Source organism: Pseudorca crassidens, chromosome 14 (genome assembly GCF_039906515.1).
Source record: "Pseudorca crassidens isolate mPseCra1 chromosome 14, mPseCra1.hap1, whole genome shotgun sequence".
Classification (NCBI taxonomy): Eukaryota; Metazoa; Chordata; class Mammalia; order Artiodactyla; family Delphinidae; genus Pseudorca; species Pseudorca crassidens.
Window position 1 is genome coordinate 55,397,660 of NC_090309.1, and position 23,337 is coordinate 55,420,996.

General features: G+C 38.7%; 1 protein-coding gene across 2 annotated transcripts in view; it reads left to right on the forward strand.

Annotated features, from left to right (window-relative positions):
• Positions 1 to 17,552, forward strand: part of SRBD1 (S1 RNA binding domain 1) — a 230,731-nt gene extending 213,179 nt beyond the window's left edge. For both annotated transcript variants that reach the window (XM_067703090.1, XM_067703091.1), the window contains exons 20-21: positions 13,160 to 13,344; positions 16,657 to 17,552. In XM_067703090.1, the coding sequence (XP_067559191.1) occupies positions 13,160 to 13,344; positions 16,657 to 16,946 (475 nt within the window). In that variant the 3' untranslated portion in view covers positions 16,947 to 17,552. The remainder of the gene's footprint in view (positions 1 to 13,159; positions 13,345 to 16,656) is intronic.
• Positions 17,553 to 23,337: the final 5,785 nt, after the last annotated feature.

The window sequence follows — 23,337 nt, forward strand, 5'->3', positions numbered from 1 at the left end:
CCTGAGTATTGCACTGAAAAGAATTCCTTTCATTATGCTTTTTAGAATGAGACATGTACATTTCAAAATAAGCAGGTTGATAGTGACCACATTTGGTATCTTCTCATTTTAAAAGACAAGGAGGGTAAAGAGCAGGAGTAGCATACTCATCCTAGAATTGCACTCACCTCTGCCAGAAGGTGTTTTTAAGTAAGAGAGTAAGGGATAATTTGAGGTTTTTAGTAAATGTCCATTTAAAAACAGTAAGAAACTCCATATTATAGAAGATATAAGGGGAACATGGGATTAAGAAACCTACTCTTGCTACAGGTAGTTTTTATTTCAATAGTCCTTTGAACCCTTTCTGTTCTCAATCTCTTACTTGTTTCAGGATCTTCTCACATTTAGTTGATTACTTTACATTCCACGTCACTGAAAAAATTGAGAGCTACCTTCCTTATAATTGTCTCCATATCTTTACTCATTCTGTCCCACACTTCCCCAAGCTACCCTTCCATCACTTGATTCAGCTTCTCTTCCAATTCTCACGTCTCACTGGTTGTCGCTAAGGACACTTGACCTTGGCATTCTCTTGGTCTCTCTGAGTCATAGTTGCCTCACCTCTAAAAGTTGGTGTGGGGTAGTGTTAGAGTGACAGCCAAGTGAATAAGTTCTTTTAACTTTGTAAAATGTTATGACTGTCTCTTGTGTCTTTAATGTCTCCATAATTTATCCCTTTTGTTTTGCCCCACAGACATATTGTTGCTCTGGTCTCCCACTCTTCACTTCCTAAAAGCTAAAAGCAGCAACCACTTTTTATCTTACTTCCTCCTAGAACTTCTCTCTCAGTGCTCCTTTTTCTCATTGCCAGACTTCTCAGAATTATCTGCCTCTAATTTTTACTGTTTGCTTTCTCCCAGCCTTTCTTGATTGGCTTCTATCCTTACCACTCTTCTGGAATTACTCTCTCAACTAATGACCTCCTGATGGTCAAAATCAGTGGCCTCTTTCTGTCTTTAAACCACTCACCCATTCTGCAACATTTGACACCAGCAACTTACTGATCTTCTTCCATGACTGTTTTCACATTCTGTCTTCTCTGACTTCTTTCTCTGGCCCTCTAAATGTAGATATTCTTCAAGTTTTTACCTTAGTCACCTTCTTCTTTTATTCTATATTTTCCCCTGAATGACTGCATCCACTCACATGACTATCTTTATCTCTCACCCCTCCACTGCTAATTCCAATCCTATATTTCAATATCTCTAGTCCAGGCCTTTCTCCTAAGCTCTAGCTCTCCTTTTCCATTTACCTGTGAGAGATTTTCTCATGAATATCTTAGCAGCTCCAACTCAATATATCTAAAACTAAAACTTGTATCCTCCTTTCTCCCTCCCTTTATAACTCCCTCTTTTCCTCCCACTAATCCTCCTCACCGGCCCTATATAAAAACAAGACAGGGCTTCCCTGGTGGCGCAGTGGTTGAGAGTCTGCCTGCCGATGCAGGGGACACGGGTTCGTGCCCCGGTCTGGGAAGATCCCACATGCCGTGGAGCTGCTGGGCCCGTGAGCCGTGGCCACTGAGCCTGCGCGTCCGGAGCCTGTGCTCCGCAACGGGAGAGGCCACAACAGTGAGAGGCCCGCGTACCGCAAAAAAAAAAAAAAAAACAAGACAGACAAACAAAAGGCTTGGTCTTCCTCTCTTATCCCATGATGAATAGTTAATGGCACTACTGTCTTTCCATTAATCAAGGCTGGAGTTAACAGATTGTTCATTCATTCATTAAACACATACCTTCTGAGTGAGTACCTGCTGTATTCCAGGTACTGTTCTGCAATCTTGGAGTACATTCAAAGATCCCGGCTCTCAAGGAGACAGGTAGTATACAACCAGCATAATAAATTGTATAGTTGATAAAGGTGATAAGATCAGTGGGAAAAAGAGAGCAGAGTAATGGAGATCAGGGTTACCAGGGTTATGGATAAGGGCTTGCCAATTTAAGTAGGGTGGTCAGGGTAGACCTCATTGACAAGGCGACATTTGAGCAAAGTCTTGATGGAAGTAAAGGAGTTACCTGTGCAGATATCTGGGGGAAGAATGTTCCAGGAAGAGGGACCAGACAGTGTAAAGGCCCTAATGTGGGAGCAGGCCTGGCATGATCAAGGAATAGCAAGGAAGCCAGTGAGGCTAATGCAGAGTGAGCAAGGGAGAGAAAAATAGGAGATCAGGTGAAAAGGGCATTGGGAGGCTATTATAGGGACTTGGCCTTAATTCTGAGCCAGAATCAGGAGCCACAGCAAGGTTTTATGCTGAAGAGTGACATGCTCTGACTTACATGTTAAAAGGATCCCGTTGTTTGCTGTATTAGGGGGACTATAAGGAGTGGTGGTAGAAACAGGGAGACAAGTTAGACTAAGTGCAGTAATCCAGGTGAAGGATGTTGATGACTGAGACTAAAATGATAAAAGAGTTGGTAAGAAGTTATCGGATTCTTAGGTATATTTTTAAAGAAGAGTCAATATGATTTGCTGACAGATTGAATGAAGGGTATGAAAGACAGTAATTGTGGATATGAATGACAAAAATTATGTGAATGCCAGAGACACTGGAGGATGAAGTGGAAACTCGTTGTAAAGGAGGGCAATGGGGGAAGAGAGAAGTTAAAGAACTAAACTTTGATCACCACTCCCCAGTGGTGTCTTCTAGTCTCATGGCTTTAGGACACAGACTGATATGACATTATTTGTTTAATGAAAGAATAAATGATAGAAATAAAGAATGAAAGATGACTACATAGGAGAAGACTGAGGAAACAGAACTACTTAGCAATTGACAATTTTGTTTTTATTATAAATTTATTTATTTTTTAAATTTTATTTATTTTTGGCTGCGTCGAGTCTTTGTTGCTGTGCGCGGGCTTTCTCTAGTTGCGGCGAGTGGGGCTACTCTTTGTTGTGGTGTGCGGGCTTCTCATTGCGGTGGCTTCTCTTGTTGCAGAGCATGGGCTCTAGGCGCACAGGCTTCAGTAGTTGTGGCACGCGGGCTCATTAGTTGTGGCTCGCGGGCTCTAGAGCCCAGACTCAGTAGTTGTGGCACACGGGCTTTGTTGCTCGGCGGCATGTGGGATCTTTCTGGACCCGTGTCCCCTGCATTGGCAGGTGGATTCTTAACCACTGCGCCACCAGGGAAGCCCAGGAATTGACAGTTTTAATAGAGCAAAATGAAGTGTCTAGCTTTATTCCAATTAAAAAAAATTTTTTATGTAGTCTAAACTGGCTGAGGTCAATGCATTTGTGTAAGCAAAACTGTTGATAGAACCTCTCGATCATCCTTTCTGCCATTGTGTTGAGTAAGTGCTTCTTTGAGAATCTTTTGTGGATTGAAGGAATTTTAGGACCTCCCCAAGTTAAATCCCAAGCCTCCACAGAGTATTGTGTCCAGAGCCTGGGCTTTCCTAGATTTTACAGACTAGAAAACAGAGACAGACCATGACAGAGGATTATTTCCCATTTTCTACCGTCCTCCAGAAATTGCCACAGTGTCTCCAAGTGTGAGTGATTTCATCGCGCTGGCTCTGCGGGCCCTGAGTGAAATCGCCAGCAGCCGGGGCGGGGCGGGGGAGGGGGGGAGCGGTTGCCACCCCCCACGCCTCCTCTGGTTTTGTCCTGCCATTCTGGTAGATCAAGAGAGCCAAAGGCAAGTGTCCGATTTCCCCTTTTGCTTGAACGAGGTACCAGGAGGTAGTGCTTTGTGCTGCAGATTATGCTGATTGGTACGTGTCACAGTGAGACCTGGCACTCTCCCAAAGAATCTGCTGCATTAAGAATTTGATTCGCTCCAGATAGTTAAGCTTGAAAGTTGTTATGTTCTTGATTTAACTTGAGAAATGCCAGGAACTTTAATGTTAAATTTTTACTCGGCACTCATTTTGATAAAGCTTTAGCTAGTATTTAATTGTTATTTCTATTTTGGCCATCAGGGAAAATTTTTAAAAGGTTAGTTTCTAGAAGTGCTTAACAGCCTGTGTAGCAGGAATATGATATGCAGCACCAAAATGATGGACTAGGTAAGTTGTCTTTCGAGGGATGATTTATATCAGTATCTGCACTATTCTAATAGTAATGTGCTATTTCCTTTATTACTGAGGATATACCTATTTCTGACCCTTAGATCAATGTGGAAAAGTATGTTTTCAGAGAGTAAATAACCATTAACTTAAAATTCAGGTCTGGAACAGGAGTAATCATATAACCTCACAAAATATTTTCCTGGGGACAGGAGCTCTTCTGTACAAAAGCCAAGCACTGTTTATTCTTAATTTACGGAAAAAACTTGTGTCTGGTTTTTAAGACCAGAAGTTGCTCAAACAGTACAAACTTCCAATTATAAGATGGATAAGTTCTAGAGATCTAATGTACAGCATGGTGATTATAGTTAATAATATTCTATTATATACTTGAAAGTTGCTAAGAGAGTAGATCTTAAATGTTTCACCCCCCAAAAAAGAAATGGTAATTATGTGACCCGATGGGGGTATTAAGCTAATGCTGTGGTGGTAATCATTTTGCAGTTGTTAAGTGTGTCAGATCAACAGGTTGTACACCTTAAACTTATACAATGTTATGTGTCAGTTACATCTCAATGAAGCTGGTGGGGAGAAAACCCACAAAAGTAGAATTAACCCAACAAGGATTCTGTGTTTAGATAAATGAATACATGGATCCCAACTGGTGCTTCTGGGCTAAAAGCAGTTGGGGGCCAAGGGGGTGGAGAGTCCCTTCGGAGGTCCTGCCTTGCTCTCTGCCATGGAGCTAACATAGTCAAACCAGACAGTGACTGGTGGCCCATACTGAAGACCTTTAATGACTGAGCAGATCTCAATTTCTGTTTCTTTCCCATTCCTGTTCAAGGATTGAGCACCTCTGAACTCTTTTTTTTTAGCATTGCTTTCAGAGGTTTTATCACATTCTTCCCAAGTTTAGCTTTCTGCCCAGCGAGAAGAGAAGCCTTCTAGCTAATAAGCAGCTGTAATACAGGGAGTTGAGGTTGTTTTTGTTTTAAAAAAACAAAACAAAATGGCAGAAGTAGAGCATTGGTATTCATAGTTTTGACTGTGAGCAACTCAGAAGGCCCATGACTTGTGGTGCTTTGTAATTTTTCGGAGGGGTAAGTCAGTCTAATGAGTATGTCTAGCACACCTCCCACATCTAAAATTCACTGCAGCTTTATTCTGCATTCACGTGCCAACTAACTTCTACAATGATAAAAACATGTTTCTCTGTGGGAAACTTTCCTGAAAAGAAACCCAGCTACAAATGCTGTAAAATAAATGAAGATTTGATAAACAGACCTAAAAAGTTACTTGCAAATTTGAAAGATCTTAAATTTTTCTGGACTTGCCTCACAAGAGTTGGCAGCATTCGGACATGAAAATTAAGGCAGAATCTTTTCTGGCTTTTGATAAGTGATGTCTTAGGATGTGTGTCAGTTAGTTACTGCACATTAACTTCTTCTATGGAACTATGATTAGACAATATTAGATTGCCTTTTCATAAAGAGACATAGCATCATAAAAGAGAGACCAAACCTAAAGATGATAAAAGGACAGATTACTAAAAGTGATTTTTGGTGTTTGTTTTTTTCTTGTTAATACTATAGTTAAAAACCCAAACAGCTTACTATAATTCCCAGGAAGTAACATTCATCATATTTTTGAAAGTGCTTTCACAAAAGAAAAAAATGATGAAAGAGATTCTACCCATTTGAGAATCAGATGACCAGGATGTGGGATACTTAGGAACTGATTGTCATATCTGATGTCTTACACACTGTTCTAACACACGCTGCATGAAGTTTTGGGCAAGGCTAGTAGAGGTAAATAGGAGGTTTAAGAATCTGAGATGGTGCCTAACTTCCCACAGCTCACTGTAGAGGCAGTACAGTGCCAGACTGCTGAGGGTTCAGATCATGCCTATTTGATCTGGGAAAGTTATTCAGCCTCCCTCTACCTCATTTCCTTATCTGTTAAATGAAGATAATAATAGTACCTATCTCATGGGATTGCATGAATTAATATACATAGAATTCTTAGCACCTGGGACGGAGTAAACTATTGTTATTGCTATAGTCATTGCTGTTATTTTTGTCGTGATTGAGAAGGGGCTGTCAAGCTGACTCATAAAAGAAAAGGGGGGGGTTGATTTACAGCTGTTAGTTTCCGAGGGAAAAAAATGTTTTACCATGTGAGCCAGATATAATTAAATTATAATATAATTTAACATTGTTCATTAATGTTAACACTGGGTCCTAGAATTGAAGAAAACACTGTTTTCTCACCTGAGTATCTGGAGTAGCCTTGTAGTACCCAGTGGAACAGAAGTGAGAGGGAGTTGCCGACCAGCCATAAAGTTGTGCTTGCTTCCGTCTCTTCCAGTCTCCAAAGTATTTGCCCTTCTCCTTCTCTTCTCTTCTTCAGGTTTAGATCACTCAGTCTGGAGCCTGAAACTCAGTAGGGTATTGATTTAGTCTCCCATTATCTCCCTTCTCCCCTTCCTGTCCCCACTCTAGCTATGGATTTTAATCTTAGCCTGTCTTCTGACTCTCTGTGTGACCATAAGCAAATCCCTTTGACCTCAATTGCCCACTCTTTAAATGGAATAAAAATGGCTCTGCGCATTCAGAGGACAACTGGGGAGATTTATGGAAATGCATTTTCAAATTTCTTAAAAGGAGGATTCCTTGACAGGATGGAATTCATAGTAAAAAGGCTATTTCCCAAGGAAGAAAGTTCTTTATTACAGTACATGGGCTTTATCACCTAGTAGTGCCAGAGCTGTTTAATTTTAGCTCTGCTATCACTAGCCTGTATGTTTTTGAATACTACTTTTTTATTTGCCCTCCTCTTTCAAGTATTCACAGGCACTAATCCACGTTATGGCTTTACAGACAGTAAATTAAATTACATGAATTCTGAACAGTGTTTTTGAGCTGTAGAGAGTCCGCAGCCTTTGAAACCACTAACTTAATTTTGTATAACTCTTATTCGGTAACTCAAAAAGAGCCAAACTTTTTCCTTTTGAATTTGGTTTAAAAAATAATAATAAATTGCTCCCAGGCAGTGGTCCTGGGTGCCAGATTTTATCTGGGATCTAAATCTTCTGTCTACATTGAAAATCTGCCAGAGTTAAGAGGTAAGCAATGCTAATGAAGATGTGATATATGACTTTTACCTTAGCTACAACCTTGTGGTCTCAGCTATGTGACTTTGGGCAGATCACTTAATCTATCTGAGTTTAGATTTCCTTATCTGCAAATTTATATCCACAATAAATTGTTGAGAGAATTAAATGAACTTTAAATCTTTATTGAGCACTTTCAAAATATCTATTTGTCTGCATATAAAATCCTACCTCTAAAAGAGCAGATATAAGTGGAAGATTATTCCAATAGACTGTCAGTACTTAAATTAGAATAAGTTCATTCAAGGCAAAAGCTCTGTTACCATCTTTCATAGAGTCTTCTTCCACAGTAAATGAATACTTAGCTGAACACTTTTCTAAATTATTTTTAATTCACTTTAGCATTTTGTCACATTCCTTTGAAGAGCCTTGATTTTAGCAAATCTTTATCATTTGAGGGTGTTGTGTGTATCTGTGTGTATAAGTATGAGCATGTTTAAAACAACCCAGACTCAATGGAAGGAGGATGATCACACTGAGTAATTGGGTTGTTTGGGGTTTTTCTGTGTTTTTTTAATGGGGATTATTGTTTTAACAAGTGTAATAAAACTGATTTTCCTTTGTCACTTGTAAATTTATTTCTAAGATAAGATTTTAGAAATCTTTAGAGCAGTAATCACAATATTCCAATACATGACGCTTTCCCATTTTTATATACTCACACTCATTTGGATGTGTGTGTGTGTGTATATATACACACACATACACACACATTTGGTTTTTTAAATTATATCTTGAATTATATCATAATACGTCATACCTAGTAAGTGGTTCTGAAATAGGAAAAGCTACGTACAAATCAATGCTGCTTATTCTTTGTGGCATTGGTTATTATTTCACTGATCTTAGATATTTTTTTTGATGTAACTATATAAGCAATGTCTTCTTCAACTATTTCTAAAGAGAAGATCATCCTAAATCTCACACTTTTAGAGGATATCACATTTTAACTGGCTTTTTTTTTTTTTTTACGAAGTCAATTCCCTGTACTAAATTGCTAAAATAAAATAAAACAGCTTTCTAAGAATACGTTTGTTCTCCTACATACAATTAATGCAATGTGCATCGAGGATCCAGTTTCTGTGCACGTATCAATATAACAGACTTTTGAAAAAGGAGGAAACATTTACTAAGTTCTTCAAAGTTAGAAGCAGGTAAAGTCTGATGCTTATAAACCAAGTCTTTTGGAAGACAAACTGCATTCCTTAATCTATGGCAGCTTCTCCTTTTTGGTTCTTCTTTTTTTTTCTGCTGCTCATAGATCCAAGAGTGTGTTTAGATGCAGGAGGTGCTCCAAAGACACTCCGAATGTTTCCAAGCAATGACACTGAAAGTGCCCCCCTGCCACCCAGATAGCTGCATACCATTTAAAACTATACTTTCAGATCAAAGTCTATAAAGGCTTTCAGAACAACCTTGTTAACCCTTTCTGAAAGGGTTACATTTTTTAAAAGTTTATGTGCAGTATATAAGTTATCAAAAGCTATTAAGTTCTTATGAAAAATCACTTGCTATAACTTTCCATGGCTGATGATACACTAGCAAAAGCCATTTCAGTATCACCCTCACTAGGCACCTACTAGCTTCTAATTAAGCACAGTCGGTTGGTTGTTCTGTGCGCCTCTCTGTAAATGCACTCTACTTGAATTTACTATTACTTGTGGATTTTGCACCAGCAAAGATTTTTAAGGATTCTGGCCCAGTTCAGTTTCTCGGTTTAACAAAGAGGTTAGAAATTGGAAAAGATTCTTTGATGTTGATGAAAGTGCAGTTCACACTGCCACCCCTTTGATTTGACTGCTGAAACAGCAGATGTGGTAAAGCCACACTCCTTTAAGTGAAACTAAAGTGTGCTGCTACACGCTCACCTGGGTGAATTTCAGCTCCTGGTAGATAGTGTAAAGGGGTAGCAGGTTTCCCTCCTTAGGCACGTTGGAATTTATATTTAGTCTTTATTATTAAAAGCAGTAAATTTTTACATATATATAGAATCTGTGGTTTTCGGTGTAACAAATTATTGCCGAACTTTTGTGTCCCACCTCTTCCTCTATAATCAGTTAAGAAGGCCAGGTTAGCTCTTAGAGTGTAAGCTCTCTGTTAAATCATTGACTGACGTCTGCCTGTATTGCAAATAATGACCTGCTTTATCTGTAACTACTTTTTCTAAAATGACTGTGCTCTTGCATTTATTGGTTTATTGATGTGATTACTTTAAGACAGTAAAAACTAATGGATAAAAATAAAGTGTAAAAGTCTCTTTTAAAAGTGTCCTGAGTGGATAGACAACTAGAAGTACTTTGCCCTTGCAGCATGGTTCTTTGCAGAGTTTTAAATCCGGTGTGTTTAGCCCACAAAGCACATGTTAATATTAAGTTGTTTTTAAAGTGATGGAGTTGGATCACCACGGTTCTTCTGTGCTCTGTGGGGTATCATGTTGCTTTAGTGTAATGAGTCCTGGGCTCCTAAATTTTTTTCTCCATGCTGGAAATGATTACATAAAACTGAATGGCTATATCTGAAGTCTTATGAATCTTGAGAATTTCTTATTCTTCAGGAAAAATATTACAAAGACTTTTCTTATTTTTTGAGGGGGAAAACTAGCATTTGTAACAAGTTTCTGTTAAAAATATCAGCGATTTTAGGTTATATAGCATTCTGTTTGAAAAACAAGCAGTCTTTCTGCTGCAAGGTCTGTATTTTAACTTTGTGCAGATGTGTGCTGAAAGAACATGATGTGCTTATTTGTTGCATTTATGCTACTTTCTTACTTTAAGTAAGATGGATGAAATTACATATTAAATAAAAACAGCAGGTCAGACAGCAGTCCTTAGCAAACTGAAAGCCTTCCAGAGACAGTGGAGAAAATGAGACTATGATTTTAATAACGCATGGACTTTTGAGAGAATTGTCTACTTAAACGCATATATATAATAATTTCTCTCTGGGATTTATCAGTGTTAACTGTCTAATGTTTAAAACTAATCTGCCATTAAATTGTGTTGGTGAAATGTTACCCAAAGTATTGTTTTATATCTTAACCAAATATAGCACTTTAATTTTGATGTAACTGCGGTTATAAACAGACACACACTGATATGTATAGCATGAAACTCCAGTTGGTGAAAAGAGCTGTGTGGCCTTGGGCAAGTTAGTTAACCTCCCTAAACCTCAATTTTCCCTTTCTATATGATGTGATACCAACCTTTCAGGATTATTGTCAGGATTAAATGAGAACATCTATCAAGCACTGTTTTTTCAGAAAATATTTTTCAGAACATGTTCACATACATTCTTACGTTCACATAAAGTACAGTGTGTTTTTATATGGCACTTTTGAGCCAGAAAGTACTTTGTATTGTGTATTTCTTATTATACTCAATTGTAAAATGAAACTGTGTATTGGACATTACTTATTACACTCGATTCTAGAGTAAAAATTGAGAATAATGTAGAATAAATTATTCTTATGTTATTTAAAGAACACATGTTTATTGAGTGGCTACTGAGCAAGAAACATTGTTTCCTATCATTTACAGTTGAATATATTTGAAATCCAATAATGGAGAGGTCAAACTCAAGCTATTCCCAGTTCATTTTATAGTCCCTCTCCCCTTTTGTTTCCTGTTTTCCTTTTTCTGCAACCCTGTTGTAACTTTAAGAAAGTTTTCAAAATAAAAAAGCATCTGACTTTGTTTCATAGTCATTTAAAAATGGGGTTGATCAATACTGAAGCATTAGCTAGGAGCACAATTTGGTGCTTTTTTATTGATTTCAGTTACCATTGCCCTCAGGCTTGTGTGTGTGAGGATGAAAATAATATATGAAATATGCACCCAGGTTAAACAAACCAATATTCTTTGTACATCTGTAACCACTATAAACAGAATTCTTTATATGGAAGTTACTTTAGGAGCAGTTAGTTACACACACACACACACACACACACACACACACACACACACACAACCTTAAGACTCCAAGTAGCCTCCTGAGCCAGTGTTTTTGTTATTGAGACCAAGACTTGTACATTACTTTGGGAAGTTTCTGCCTTTTAGTTACTTTTATTAGTTATAAAATGCTGTTCAAGGTTATTATAGATTTTCAACTCATGAATATACTTTTTTTGGCATTTTATCAGTTGATTGTAAGCCAGAATCTTGGGGATTTGAAAGATGTTCTGCTAAATAGCCAATTGCAGACCAGTCAAGCCAAGAGGGTAAATAGCAGGGAAGTCTGCTCAGCAGGGCCTGTTTTATTTAGAAAGTTGTGCAAGGAAGTTGGCTGTGGGCAGAGGTTGTCCTGTGTCATCTGCCCCATCAGTCAGAGCTTTAGCAGCTGTTCCCTGTCACTAGGGCCCTTATGTGCTACTGCTCATCCATCAGCACTAACAGATACCGCTGCCTCTCCGTGGGCCAGGGAAGCCATGGACGCACAGAGACAAAGTGTGTATCTCACTGGCCATCAGTTGGGATGGAAGCTCATTTAAAAAAAGGGAGCCCAAGCGACAACTCTTTGGTCTTTCATTAAACCCTTAACCAAAATATATTCAAGAAAATAAGTTGGATTTTGGTGAATCTGTTTCTGACTAAAAATACAGCTTTGGAAAGGTAGGAGGAACCTCTTTGTTCGAACCCAAAGAGATGCCCCTGGCTAAATGAGAGTTGAGACAGCTATCTCCACCAGATAACAGATTATCACTACCGGATTATCACTGAAGAGGTCTTTTCTAGTTGAACACAACAATGTAAGAAAAGACTGAAAATCACAAGCATTCCTTTTGTGATCATGCAGCAACCTGACAAATGGGATACCTCCCAATTCTGATCATAGACAAGCCTCCGTTTCCTTTTCCCCTGTTTGTATTCCAGAGACATCATTAGAGGAAAGGATTTGAGGGCATTAGTATCACTATCTGTCTGATTACTGTGTTGACATTTTTTAAGAGCCATTAATCATAGGGGATGGAACTTGATGTAGAAAAATACCCAGCCAAGGAATATCAAGAAAGTAAGCTACAGCCTAATATTCAGATGAGATTGAAGGGAAATTCAGCTTAACACTATAATTGTTTTTTTCTTAATTAACTTATTACTGAACTCCAAAGCTAAGTAATTGAGAGGCAGCTGTACAAGCAAGGGAAATGGTAAACATAGCAAAGGGAAATAGAGAAAGACAAATGTTTTTATTTTATAAATATTGCAGCTATATAATATGTAAAGAATATAACGTAATGTTCATCTTAAGATTATACAATTGAGGTCTTGCTTGCAATGCTTCCATTTTGGAAGAAAGTTACTTTTTCTTTTTGATAATCCCCTCATATTTTTTCTGTTGACTCTGAATGCTTAACGTACTTGATATTATTTAGTCCAGGTGAGGCTTGACTGTTGATGAAATTTGAGAATTATTAGGTTGAGCGTATGCTTGCACAGGTAACACTGTCATCATGGGTACACAGAAGTCAAGAGCGACGATCTGGCATATGAATAGAGTGAGTTATTTGTCAAAAGCTGGCAATGCTTGTTGGATGTTTTGCCAGATTTTGATAGCATCAATTTATTGTTTGCCTAATAGATAATTTAAATTCAAATAAGTTTTCCTAACTGAAATTTTGGGAAACATGAAGCAAATATAGGTATCCTTATTTAGAAAATATATATGACACTAAACTCTAATGAACATTGCACTGTAAGACGTTTCTGGTGCTGATTCTGAGCAGATGCTTCATTGGAAAATAGCACAAAAACCTAAAGTTATCCCCTCCCTTTTATTCCCCCAAGACACGTCATCTGTTATGGCATGGGACACATAATAGATTTTCAATAAAGACCAATTGATTGATTGATATATGGATCTGAGATGAATAAGGAGTGACCTGTATAAGGAGATTGGAAAATAAGTAATATTATTAATAAGTGTTGGGGTTTTTTTTCCTCTGCAGGTTTTTGTCATTTGTTGGAGGGACACTGTGTGAGATTGGCAAGCCTGAAATGCAACAAAAAATAAATTCATTCCTTGAAAAAGAAGGAATAGAGAAAACTGCAGAAAGATTGCAAACAACAGTACACACCTTACAGGTCATCATAGATGGTCTCAGCCAGCCTGAGAGCTTTGACTTTCGAACAGGTAAACAATTGAACTTGAATAACAGCACCTTTCACTTGCATAGCTCACAATAATCCTAAGCCGTTGGATTCTCCATTCTCCCATTCTATCCATGAGAAAACTAAAGCGTAGTGACCTTCCTTCAAAGTCATTGCAGCCAGTTAGTATCCAAAGCCGAAGCTAAAAGCCAGGTCTCCAGAACCCTTGTCCCAGGCTTATTTCCCATCACACTAGACTAAGTGCATCATGCATGTGCTGGCATGTGCATGGAGGCATGTATTCTTCATGATCCTTTTGTAAACTGTTTTTACCTCATAAGAGTTAGAAGTCCAAGGTAAAGCATTCGATTCACAAACTAAAGTGAATCTTCTCCCTAAATTACAGCCTTCCAAGTTCCTGGATTCTATGTCAATGAACACATTTAACAAATAAGATACTATCTCTCTGTTTATTCTCCTTCTAACTAAAAGTCTCTCGGCTTTCAGCACAAGTAGATGGTGAGGGAAGTATAACAGCCATAGTTGTTGAGAGCAATGACCCGGTGAGAAGGAATTAAGGTTTCAAATGACCTACTTCCCAAGGAAATTTGAATAGGAAGCCCTTAGATTTAAATGAGTCTGTGCTTGTCTCACACCAGTTTTATACCATGTTAGGGCTTGGCTCTTTGCATTCTAGGTTGGGCTGTGTTGAGGTGGTTTCTTTGAAAAGGTTTAAGGGAATTTGTGCTAACCCAGCAAGCTCAATGCACCATTCCCTCAACTGTTGTGTAAGTTTGAAATTAATTGTAAGGTTGGAGAAAAATAAAATGAAACATACAGTAAGACCTGTGCCAGAAATGCAGGAGTAGAAGCCTCTGTGTGGTCCATCCAAAGTGAATATTTCAGTAGACAAATCCATCTCCCTTTGCAGGTATTCTTATGTGTGAATTCCACCTAGGTGTTATCTAGCAGGAATACTAAGTGAGCAGTAGTTTTCAAGCACGGTGGGATTTGAGGGTGCTATGCCTAGAACCACTACATTAGAGGGTTGGCAAATATGCCTCTGTACTGGCTTTCCTTGTCCATCTTATTTTTCGGTCTTGCTGTTGATTGCTCCATTATCCCAGTTACACTGTAGACTCAGAGCAAAGATCAATACTCAAATTATATTGTTCAGCTAAACAACCAACAGCTAAGTTGGTCCTTACCTGGTTGAGCAGAAACAGATGCACCTGGGCTCTCAACTGAGTTTACCAGTTACTGCAGTGTTTATCATTGTGACAAGTGAAATTTCAAATAAATCTCTTTGAAACAAACTTTTGCCCTAGAGTAAGTCACAGTTTCCTAGATGCCTGAGAACTTTCGTTTTAATACTAAAAACATCCCCAGGAAGGAAGGCAGACAGTCTTACTTTTGAAGAGGCAGATAGTATTTTGGATGTTTCTGTATTACAGTATTTATGCTACATCTCTTTTCTTTTCTCCATTTTCTCAAAATTATTTCCTTTCTTGCTTCATTCTTTCTTCATACTCATCCTGTCTTCTGTTTTCTCAGTGACATAATCAATTCTATTTTGTTAACACTCTGGTTGCTAGTTTCCATAATTGGCTTCATCAGAGGCATCCACGTGACAAAGGACTGAATATGTAGCCTTGGCAATCAAAGTGTTAAAGTTTGCCTGGTACATGGAGGATTTCTGATTTCTCAGTGACCCAGGCTGTCTTCAGAAACATGTTAAGTAGTTCTTGACTCTGATTTTCCATGCGAAATTAAACTAAGCAGCTGATCAGGAACCCTTGGGGAATCTGTAGCAGCTGGACCTCTGTAAGAAAGAAGGGGGAAAAAAGTTTCTAAGCATAAAAACAATGCCTGTGGGGCCTCAGAGACCATCCTACCTCTGACCCTGATCAACAACTTTGTTTCACTTTGCTTTGACACAGTCCTTGCCCAGTGTAATGGCACATTCAGTGGGTTTTTTGTTTGTGGAATTCACTGCTGCAGCATCAGGTGGAATTCTACACAATCAATTCCAATGTTAACATATTGCTTTTTTATGAAAAAAATGAGATTTCAGGTTTAAAGAGGGTTTTTGTTTTGTTTTAAAGGCAAAAGGTGAATTTTTTAAAAACGTTGATTTCAGTATGGTTGGGCTGTGGGAGGGGAACCAAGAGGTGACCAGTTGTTAATACAAATGTAAAGGATAGCTTCAACAAGTAATCAGGATAAAGGCAACAGCTGTGGAGGAAAAGGAAATGGAATGGGCGGAGGGGAAAATGAGGTCTTAGTAAAAGGAGATTGGAGCATAGAATGTGTTCTTTGTTATTAGAGTCAACATTCAGTAATCCTAGGAAAGGGGGCCAAGGGGAGCATGGGTAAATGGGTAAACGGAATCCACAGATAATCCAAAAGCCCCATTTAAATTGTGAGTTTTAACCTTCTCCACCATAAAACATTTGTTGTTGTTTTTGTTTTGTTTTAACTAAAGCCATAATGATTCCTTGGCAGGCTTTGTGCCTACCTTTGGGTGTGTAGTGTTAATGAACAGAGAAATGTCCTGGAGTGAGCAAGGGAAGAGGGCTGTAAGGAACTTGAGAACAGAGATCTATGCTTCATCTTTGTCTCTCAAGCACCCAGCGGAGTGCCTGGCCAGGAGGTAATAATAGGGGTTAATAAATGTTGTATGAATTGAATTGAAAGAGGAGAAAGGAGATGAGGAGCTGATCTGGGTTTCTGAGCAATAGATAATCAAGAATCCATAAATGTTGATTGGATAAATATATTCAAAGTGGATAGGAATTGATCCTTGAGTTCAAAATTTATGGGGAGAAGTGAGAAGACCATTTAAATTTCATCCACATTTGACTAAACATTTATGTATGTTCTACCCCCTTTAAACAGTTTGAGAACTCAGGTACTGGGGGAAAAGCTCCCAATCTTCTATCTCCGAGGGTCTTATTTTCTCAGTGTTTGTGACTTAGCCTTGCATATTCATTGAACAAATATACTTTCTCATCACCTCCTCATAAAGAAGAAAATAAGACTCTCTGATCTAAAATTTTAGTCCTTATGTATAGTGCTAATGTTTACATGCTAGCAAGATAGAATTTGAGGTGAAGGAGGTATCTGAGTAAATTTTCTTGAATTGTTTCTGCTTGGCACATGCTGTTTCTCCACTAGGATGCCTCTTCTCTGAAGGCAGGCCTGTATCTTCAGCTCCTTTTACGTCCCCCCTCAATGCTTAATACTGGTCTGGGCACACAATCGACACATAGTCCATACTTACTCACTAATCTATGTTGTGTCTAACAGTGCTTTATTATTTATACAAACTGTCTTTTTTCCCCTTTCCTTGTAGATTTTGATAAACCTGATTTCAAGAGAAGCATAGTCTGCTTGGAAGACCTGCAGGTTGGGACAGTTCTTACAGGCAAAGTCGAGAATGCCACCCTATTTGGAATTTTTGTGGATATAGGAGTGGGGAGATCAGGGCTGATTCCCATACGAAATGTAACAGAAGCAAAACTTTCTAAGACGAAGAAGAGAAGGAGTCTTGGGCTGGGCCCTGGAGAAAGAGTGGAAGTCCGAGTACTCAACATTGACATTCCCCGATCTCGGATTACTCTGGACCTCATTCGGGTGTTGTGAGTGTGCCACTGGTGGCCAAACACTGATTTTTATTCCCTCATTTCTACAGTTTGGCAAGAATAAGTCAGATGTTTGTGAGCTCTAGATAGCAGATGAGAAAGAATTCACTTAATATCAGAAGTATTTTCCAGACACTTTCCTTATTATTCCTTCTGGATAAATAGAGAGCTAACGGTTTGATTTCTTTTCCCCTTAAAAAAAGCAACTAATAGACATCTTTATTTGGCTTTATGTAGTAATGATTTTCTGACCAAAATTTTATTTTTTATAACTCATCTTTGACTCCTTTTGCATTTTGTATAATAGATTGTTTCATTTCTACTTGCCAACATGCCTTGCTGGATTTGTATGGAACTATCTTCTTGATTTAAATTGTACAATGTTTCTTGACAGTAGGGCTGGCAGTACTTAATCCTCTCTTTTTATAGATTTTTTTAAAAAATCAGGCCTTTTGGACTTGACTCATGATTTTCCTTTGCCAGACAAACCAGAGATATCCCGATAAAACAGATCCTGATGTGTTTGTAACCATCAAGTGAATAGCTCGAACTATTTCTCAGAAGGATATACGTATTGATCCCTACAATAAAATTTTGTGGCTAGTGATCTTGTTTTTGCTATGTTGATTCAGTGAATGATCTAAGAGTCAATCTTGATTAACGAAGATGTGGCACATATTCATACAAGTTTCATATAAGCCAACTAACTGTGCCTTTGGGGAAAAGGGAAGCCTCTATTAATTTGAAGAATGACTTTCTGTTTGACTTATCACAGAAAGGCATATTCTTTCTTAAGCATTAAGATCAAACTCCAGATGGGGATAGAAATGGCCCGCCTAAAGATTCAATACAGATCAGGTGTGAAGGGGCAAGAAAAACAAGTAGATGAAGCCAGTCCTCTTAACTCCGTTTTTATTCAGTGGAGATGGTAAATATTAGCATGACCATACAGGGTAAAAATGATTTAAACAGAGACCACACTGGACGGGTATCTTGTCCATTCTGGCTGCTGTGGTTCATTTCCCTGGTGGAGTCATTTGCATGACTGAATGAGTGCCTGGTTTTCTTCATGTGTAGCGAGTGGATGGTTGGCTAAGGAGGGTGACCAATCCTGCTTGTTTGCCTGGGACAGTCAGTCCTGGTAAATGCTCATTGTCCTGGCATAATTTTTAATAGTGCCACTTTTTATTTCCAAAGTGCCCCATTTTGGATAATAAATCATATGATCACCTTAATAGTCACAGTCCCTTACAAAGTGGTAAATCGGACTGTGTTTATTGACAGTTCTGACTGGTGGTTTATTTTTCTTGAAATATGCAGCCTTCCAACCAGTATACATAGATATTTTTAATAAGTGGGTTCCTTAAAAGTTGTATAACTCAACTCCTGTTTGCCTGATGATTTCATTTCTGAAATGCTTTTTCTCTCTTACTGGTCTTCAACTGACAACGGATCTTAATGTTGTAACTTTAAGTTGATCTTCCCATTCACTCCTCCCAGTTCCTAGTTTGTAGATCAGTGACGAGTGATATGCACCTGAAGAGTTTTATTCTGAAGCATGCAATGTAATTTCAAGCAAATGCTTTTTTAAAAAAATTGAGGTATAGGGGCTTCCCTGGTGGCGCAGTGGTTGAGAGTCCGCCTGCCGATGCAGGGGACATGGGTTCGTGCCCCGGTCCGGGAAGATCCCACATGCTGCGGGGCGGCTGGGCCCGTGAGCCATGACCGCTGAGCCTGCGCGTCCAGAGCCTGTGCTCCACAATGGGAGAGGCCACAACAGTGAGACGGCCGCGTACCACAAAAAAAAAAAAAAAAAAAAAAAATTGAGGTATAATTGGCATATGACATTATATTATTTTCAGGTATTCAGCATAATGATCTGATATTTGTATATATTGCAAAATGATCACCACAAGGAGTCTGGTTAACATCCATCACCGTACGTAGTCAAACAAATGCTTTGGGGGAAAAGGCCTTCTTCCTGGGCACTTTGAATACAGGAACAGAGCAGTCGACAGTATGAAGCAGCTCTGTTGACCTGGTAGCTAAGCCCTTGGGGACACAAGGAGGACTTGATATTGCACTGGGTTGCATGATTTGTCCTGTTCAGCCCAAACATGGTGGTGCTCTATAAGGTGTAGGCTGGGTGGAGAGAGGCACATCTCATTTATCTGGTAACCGCAGAATGTAGCATGGTGCTTGGTGGTCAGTATGTCCAACTAGTTCTAGTCCCTATTCTACCAATAATCTACAGTGTGCCTTTGAGCTGGTACCTCTACTTCTCTGGGCCTCCATTTCCCAAGTTTAAAATGGGGATGATGATAAAAAAGCATTCATTTTTCCAGATTGTGTTAGTGGTCTCCTTTGTGCCAGGCATTGTGCTAAACACTGACCATACAATTATGATAGAGAAATAGAGATTATCCCTGCCCTTATGGAGCTTGAAGTTTATTGAAGAAGAAAGAATCATTAATCAAAAAATCATATAAAAATATAAAATTACAAGCATGATAAGCAGTGTAATGGTGACAGCATATAATAGATGGATTGCCCTTTCCGAAAAGTCAGAAAATGTTTCATTGGGGTTTAACTGAGATATAAAAAAATGACTGGAATTTAACTGGGACAAATGTTTTATTGACCTTAACAAGAGTTTTTTCTGATAAATGGTGGAGGTGAGAGCCTCATTGGAATGGGTTTAAGAGAGAGTAAGAGGAGTTAGATTGGAAATACTGAATATAGGTAATTTTTCAGGGAGTTTTGCTGTAAAGGAAAAAGAGAAATAAAAGAGTTACTGGAAGGGGGAAATGGAATCCAGGGAGAGTTTGTGTATTTATTTCAAAGACAGAAGAAATAATAATATATGCAAATGGAAAGGATCCAGGAAAATTTGATACAGGAGACAAAGAGGAGAATTACCAGAATGAGATCACTGAGTGGAGGAGATTGGATAGAATAGTGCACAAGTGATTGGTCTAAGATAGGGATACAAAGAGTTCATCCATATTAAAAGAGAGAAGATTGAATATGTGGGCACAGATGCAGGAAGGAAGATAGATGATGGGTGCTCATGGAAGGTCTCTTTGTATTACCTCTATTTTTCTTACTGAAATATAAAAGAAGACTGAGACCAAAGAGCAGAGCAAAAAGGAGTTGAAAGTTCGAGAAGAAAAGAAAAGGTAAGAAAAAAGTGAAAAACCTAGGGAAACAGAGTATGATTTCCAGGCCGTGTTAAATGTCCTACCAGGTTAGTGATCAATTGAATGTAAGATCAATCAGTTTGGTTATATATTTCTTCATCCACATCAACTATGTGGTACAGGTCCAGATTAGGTGGAGAGACAGATCTAATCAATCAGGTTTGGGAGTTTGCCAAGTGAATACAATAGAAAGAAGGGCAAGGAAGTTGAAGGCATGTGAACAATGAAATCACTGAACGTGGAATTTAAGCCCAATAAGAAGAAAAGTAAGAATATGAGGGGAGAGTGAGGAGAAGTGAGAAAGAATAGGATTGATGGATTATAGGTCCTGATGGAGCAAGTGTTATAGTGGGAATAATAGAGGGTATAATGGACGGGAAAGAGTGGTTGTCAAAAGTTGGATGCTTATTAACTCTGAAATTACAGTTTGGGGAGTGGTTTTGTAACAATGGGTAGGGCATGGTAGGGGGACAAGGATAAGCTCATTAGAGAAGAGGAAGTGAAAGAACTGAGAATTCAGGATTATCTATATGTGCAATGATTTTTGGAGACTGTCGCAGTAATGCAGGTATAAAGTAATGGTGACTTGGACCAGAATGTTAGTGTTAGAAAAGGTGAGAAGTGGTAGGATTCCGGATACAGTTCAAAGGTAAAGGTATAGTCAAACAGGGTTTCCTGGTGTATTGGATGTAAGATGTGAGACACACAGGAGTCTAGGATGGTTTTTGGCCTAAGGAACCAGAAGGATGAAATTGTTATCTACTAAGATAGGAGGGAAGTTTTGGTGAAAAAGTTCATTTTGGACAGGTTAAATTTGAGATATTCATTAGACGTCTGAGTGGAAATGATAGGTAGACTGTTGGCTATTTCAGTCTGAAGTTCAGGAGAGAAGGCTGGGCTGGAGACGTAAATTGGTAGTCAGCAGTGTATAACTGTACTTACAGCCATGAGACTGTTTAAGATCACCAATGGAATGAGTAGAAATAATACGGAGCAGAGAGAGATCCAAGAGCTGGGTTGTTGGAAATCTAAGACACTCAGCTGTAAATTCTTTGACCATCTCTGTAGGGGCAGGGATTTTGTCTTGTTGTGGCACAGTCCTCTAGATGTATATTCAGAATTCTCCCCTTCTTCCTTACTAAGGGAATTCTCATTTGAGGGGATCAATAATGTGACTAGTGGATGTGGATGTGGCCGTGTGATATAGCTCTGGCTAGAGAGTGTAGGCAAAAGCCATGGGGTGAGGTTCTAGGAAGGCTAGAAAGAGTTGGGGGGAGGGGGGGTCAGGCTCAACTATTATGCTTTTCTTATCCTTTGCCCTGGCCCTCCTTCCTACTTGGAGTGCACGTAGAATGTGGAAGTGCTGGAGGGCAAACAGTGCATCTCCAGCACTAGATAGCAACTGCTGAACAGAAAGACAGAAAGTTCCTGAATCCATCTTGGCATTGTGGAGGCACTAAAGCAGTCTTGAACTAACTGCCTACTCTAGACTTCACACTATGTGAGAAAAACAAGAGCTTCATATATTCATTTCAGCTATTGGGGGGCGAACGGAGGTTTACAGAAAAATGTATTCCCTGATATACATTTGTGCTGTACCCTACCCCCTCTACATGTAAAAATGCCTGGCATGTGATAGGTACTCACCGAATGTTGATTGAGTGGATGAATAAATAGCTAATAAAAGAGTTCAATAAAATGGTTAAATATAAGTTTTCAGAAAAATCCAGTTTTCCTTAATCATGTTAAACAATATGATGGAATAAATGGTTCCTATATATTACAACAGCACACTATAAAATATCTAAAATAGGGCTTCCCTGGTGGCACAGTGGTTAAGAATCCGCCTGCCAATGCAGGGGACACGGGTTCGAGCCCTGGTCTGGGAGGATCCCACATGCCGTGGAGCAACTAAGCCCGTGCGCCACAACTACTGAGCCTGCGCTCTAGAGCCTGTGAGCCACAACTACTGAGCCCGCATGCCACAACTACTGAGCCCGCATGCCACAACTACTGAAGCCCACGTGCCTAGAGCCCGTGCTCCGTAACAAGAGAAGCCACCACAATGAGAAGCCCATGCACCACAATGAAGACCCAATGCAGCCAAAAATTAATTAATTAATTGATTGATTGATTTAAAAATCTAAAAATTAATAAGTAATGTGCAAGATTAATATGAAGAAAAATTATAAAACTTTACTATTGAATATGAAATAAAAGCAGAATATGTTAAAGTATACTGTGTTCCTGGACTGGAAGACATGATATTGTAGAAAGATTAGTCCTCCAAAAATTATCATATCTAGATAGATAGATAGATATGGATAGATATAGATGTAGGTATATCTACTTTTGCCAAAATTTCAATCATCATTTCAATCAACTTTGCTTTTTGTTTGTATGTTTGTTTGTTTATTCAAACTTAAATTAAAAATTAAAGTTATTTGGAAGAGTGTGAAAAAGGTCAAATCAATATCTTAAAGGAATAATTGAGGTGGATGATATGGGGGAATTTGTCCTGTCAGATATTAAAGTATGCGCAAAAGCTTCTGTCATCTAAATAGTGTCGTACTAGCACAGGAATAGATAAACAGAAGAGTGGAATAAGCAGAGAATTTAAAATCAATGGGAATTTAATATATGTTAAAAGTGGCATTCCAGATTGGGGCAAAATCATATTGCCACACTAACACAAAAATTAGTTCCAGATGAATTAAACATAAATAAAATTTTAAAAGAACTACAAACAAACATAGAAGGGCTTTGAGAACTGACTAAATAGCCATGTTTTTGGCACACAAGAAAAAATAGAGGAAGCATGGGCCTATAGACCTAAAAGTTCCATTCAGAAGACATTTGTTGGACACCTCCTATGAGACCCTGTGCCAGGTGCTGGGGATGAAAGATGAATATGGTATCTTGATGATGTCTGTAGCCTAGAGTTGGAATTTAAGCTGCAGCAAAGAATATCTTAAGTTAAATATCATGGGCATTTTGGAGTTAAACCTGGCTGCTATCTACTTCAGAATATAGTGTCATCCCATCTCATTTGAAGCCACAAGACCCTTTTGGAATGCTTGGTTTTGGATTAATGGAGTGCTTGTGTTGAGGGTGTCTATACATCTAACCCTGACCTCAGAGTTAGCACTTGTGTTAAAATTGGAGATGGAAAGAAAGGACAGGATGGAAAAA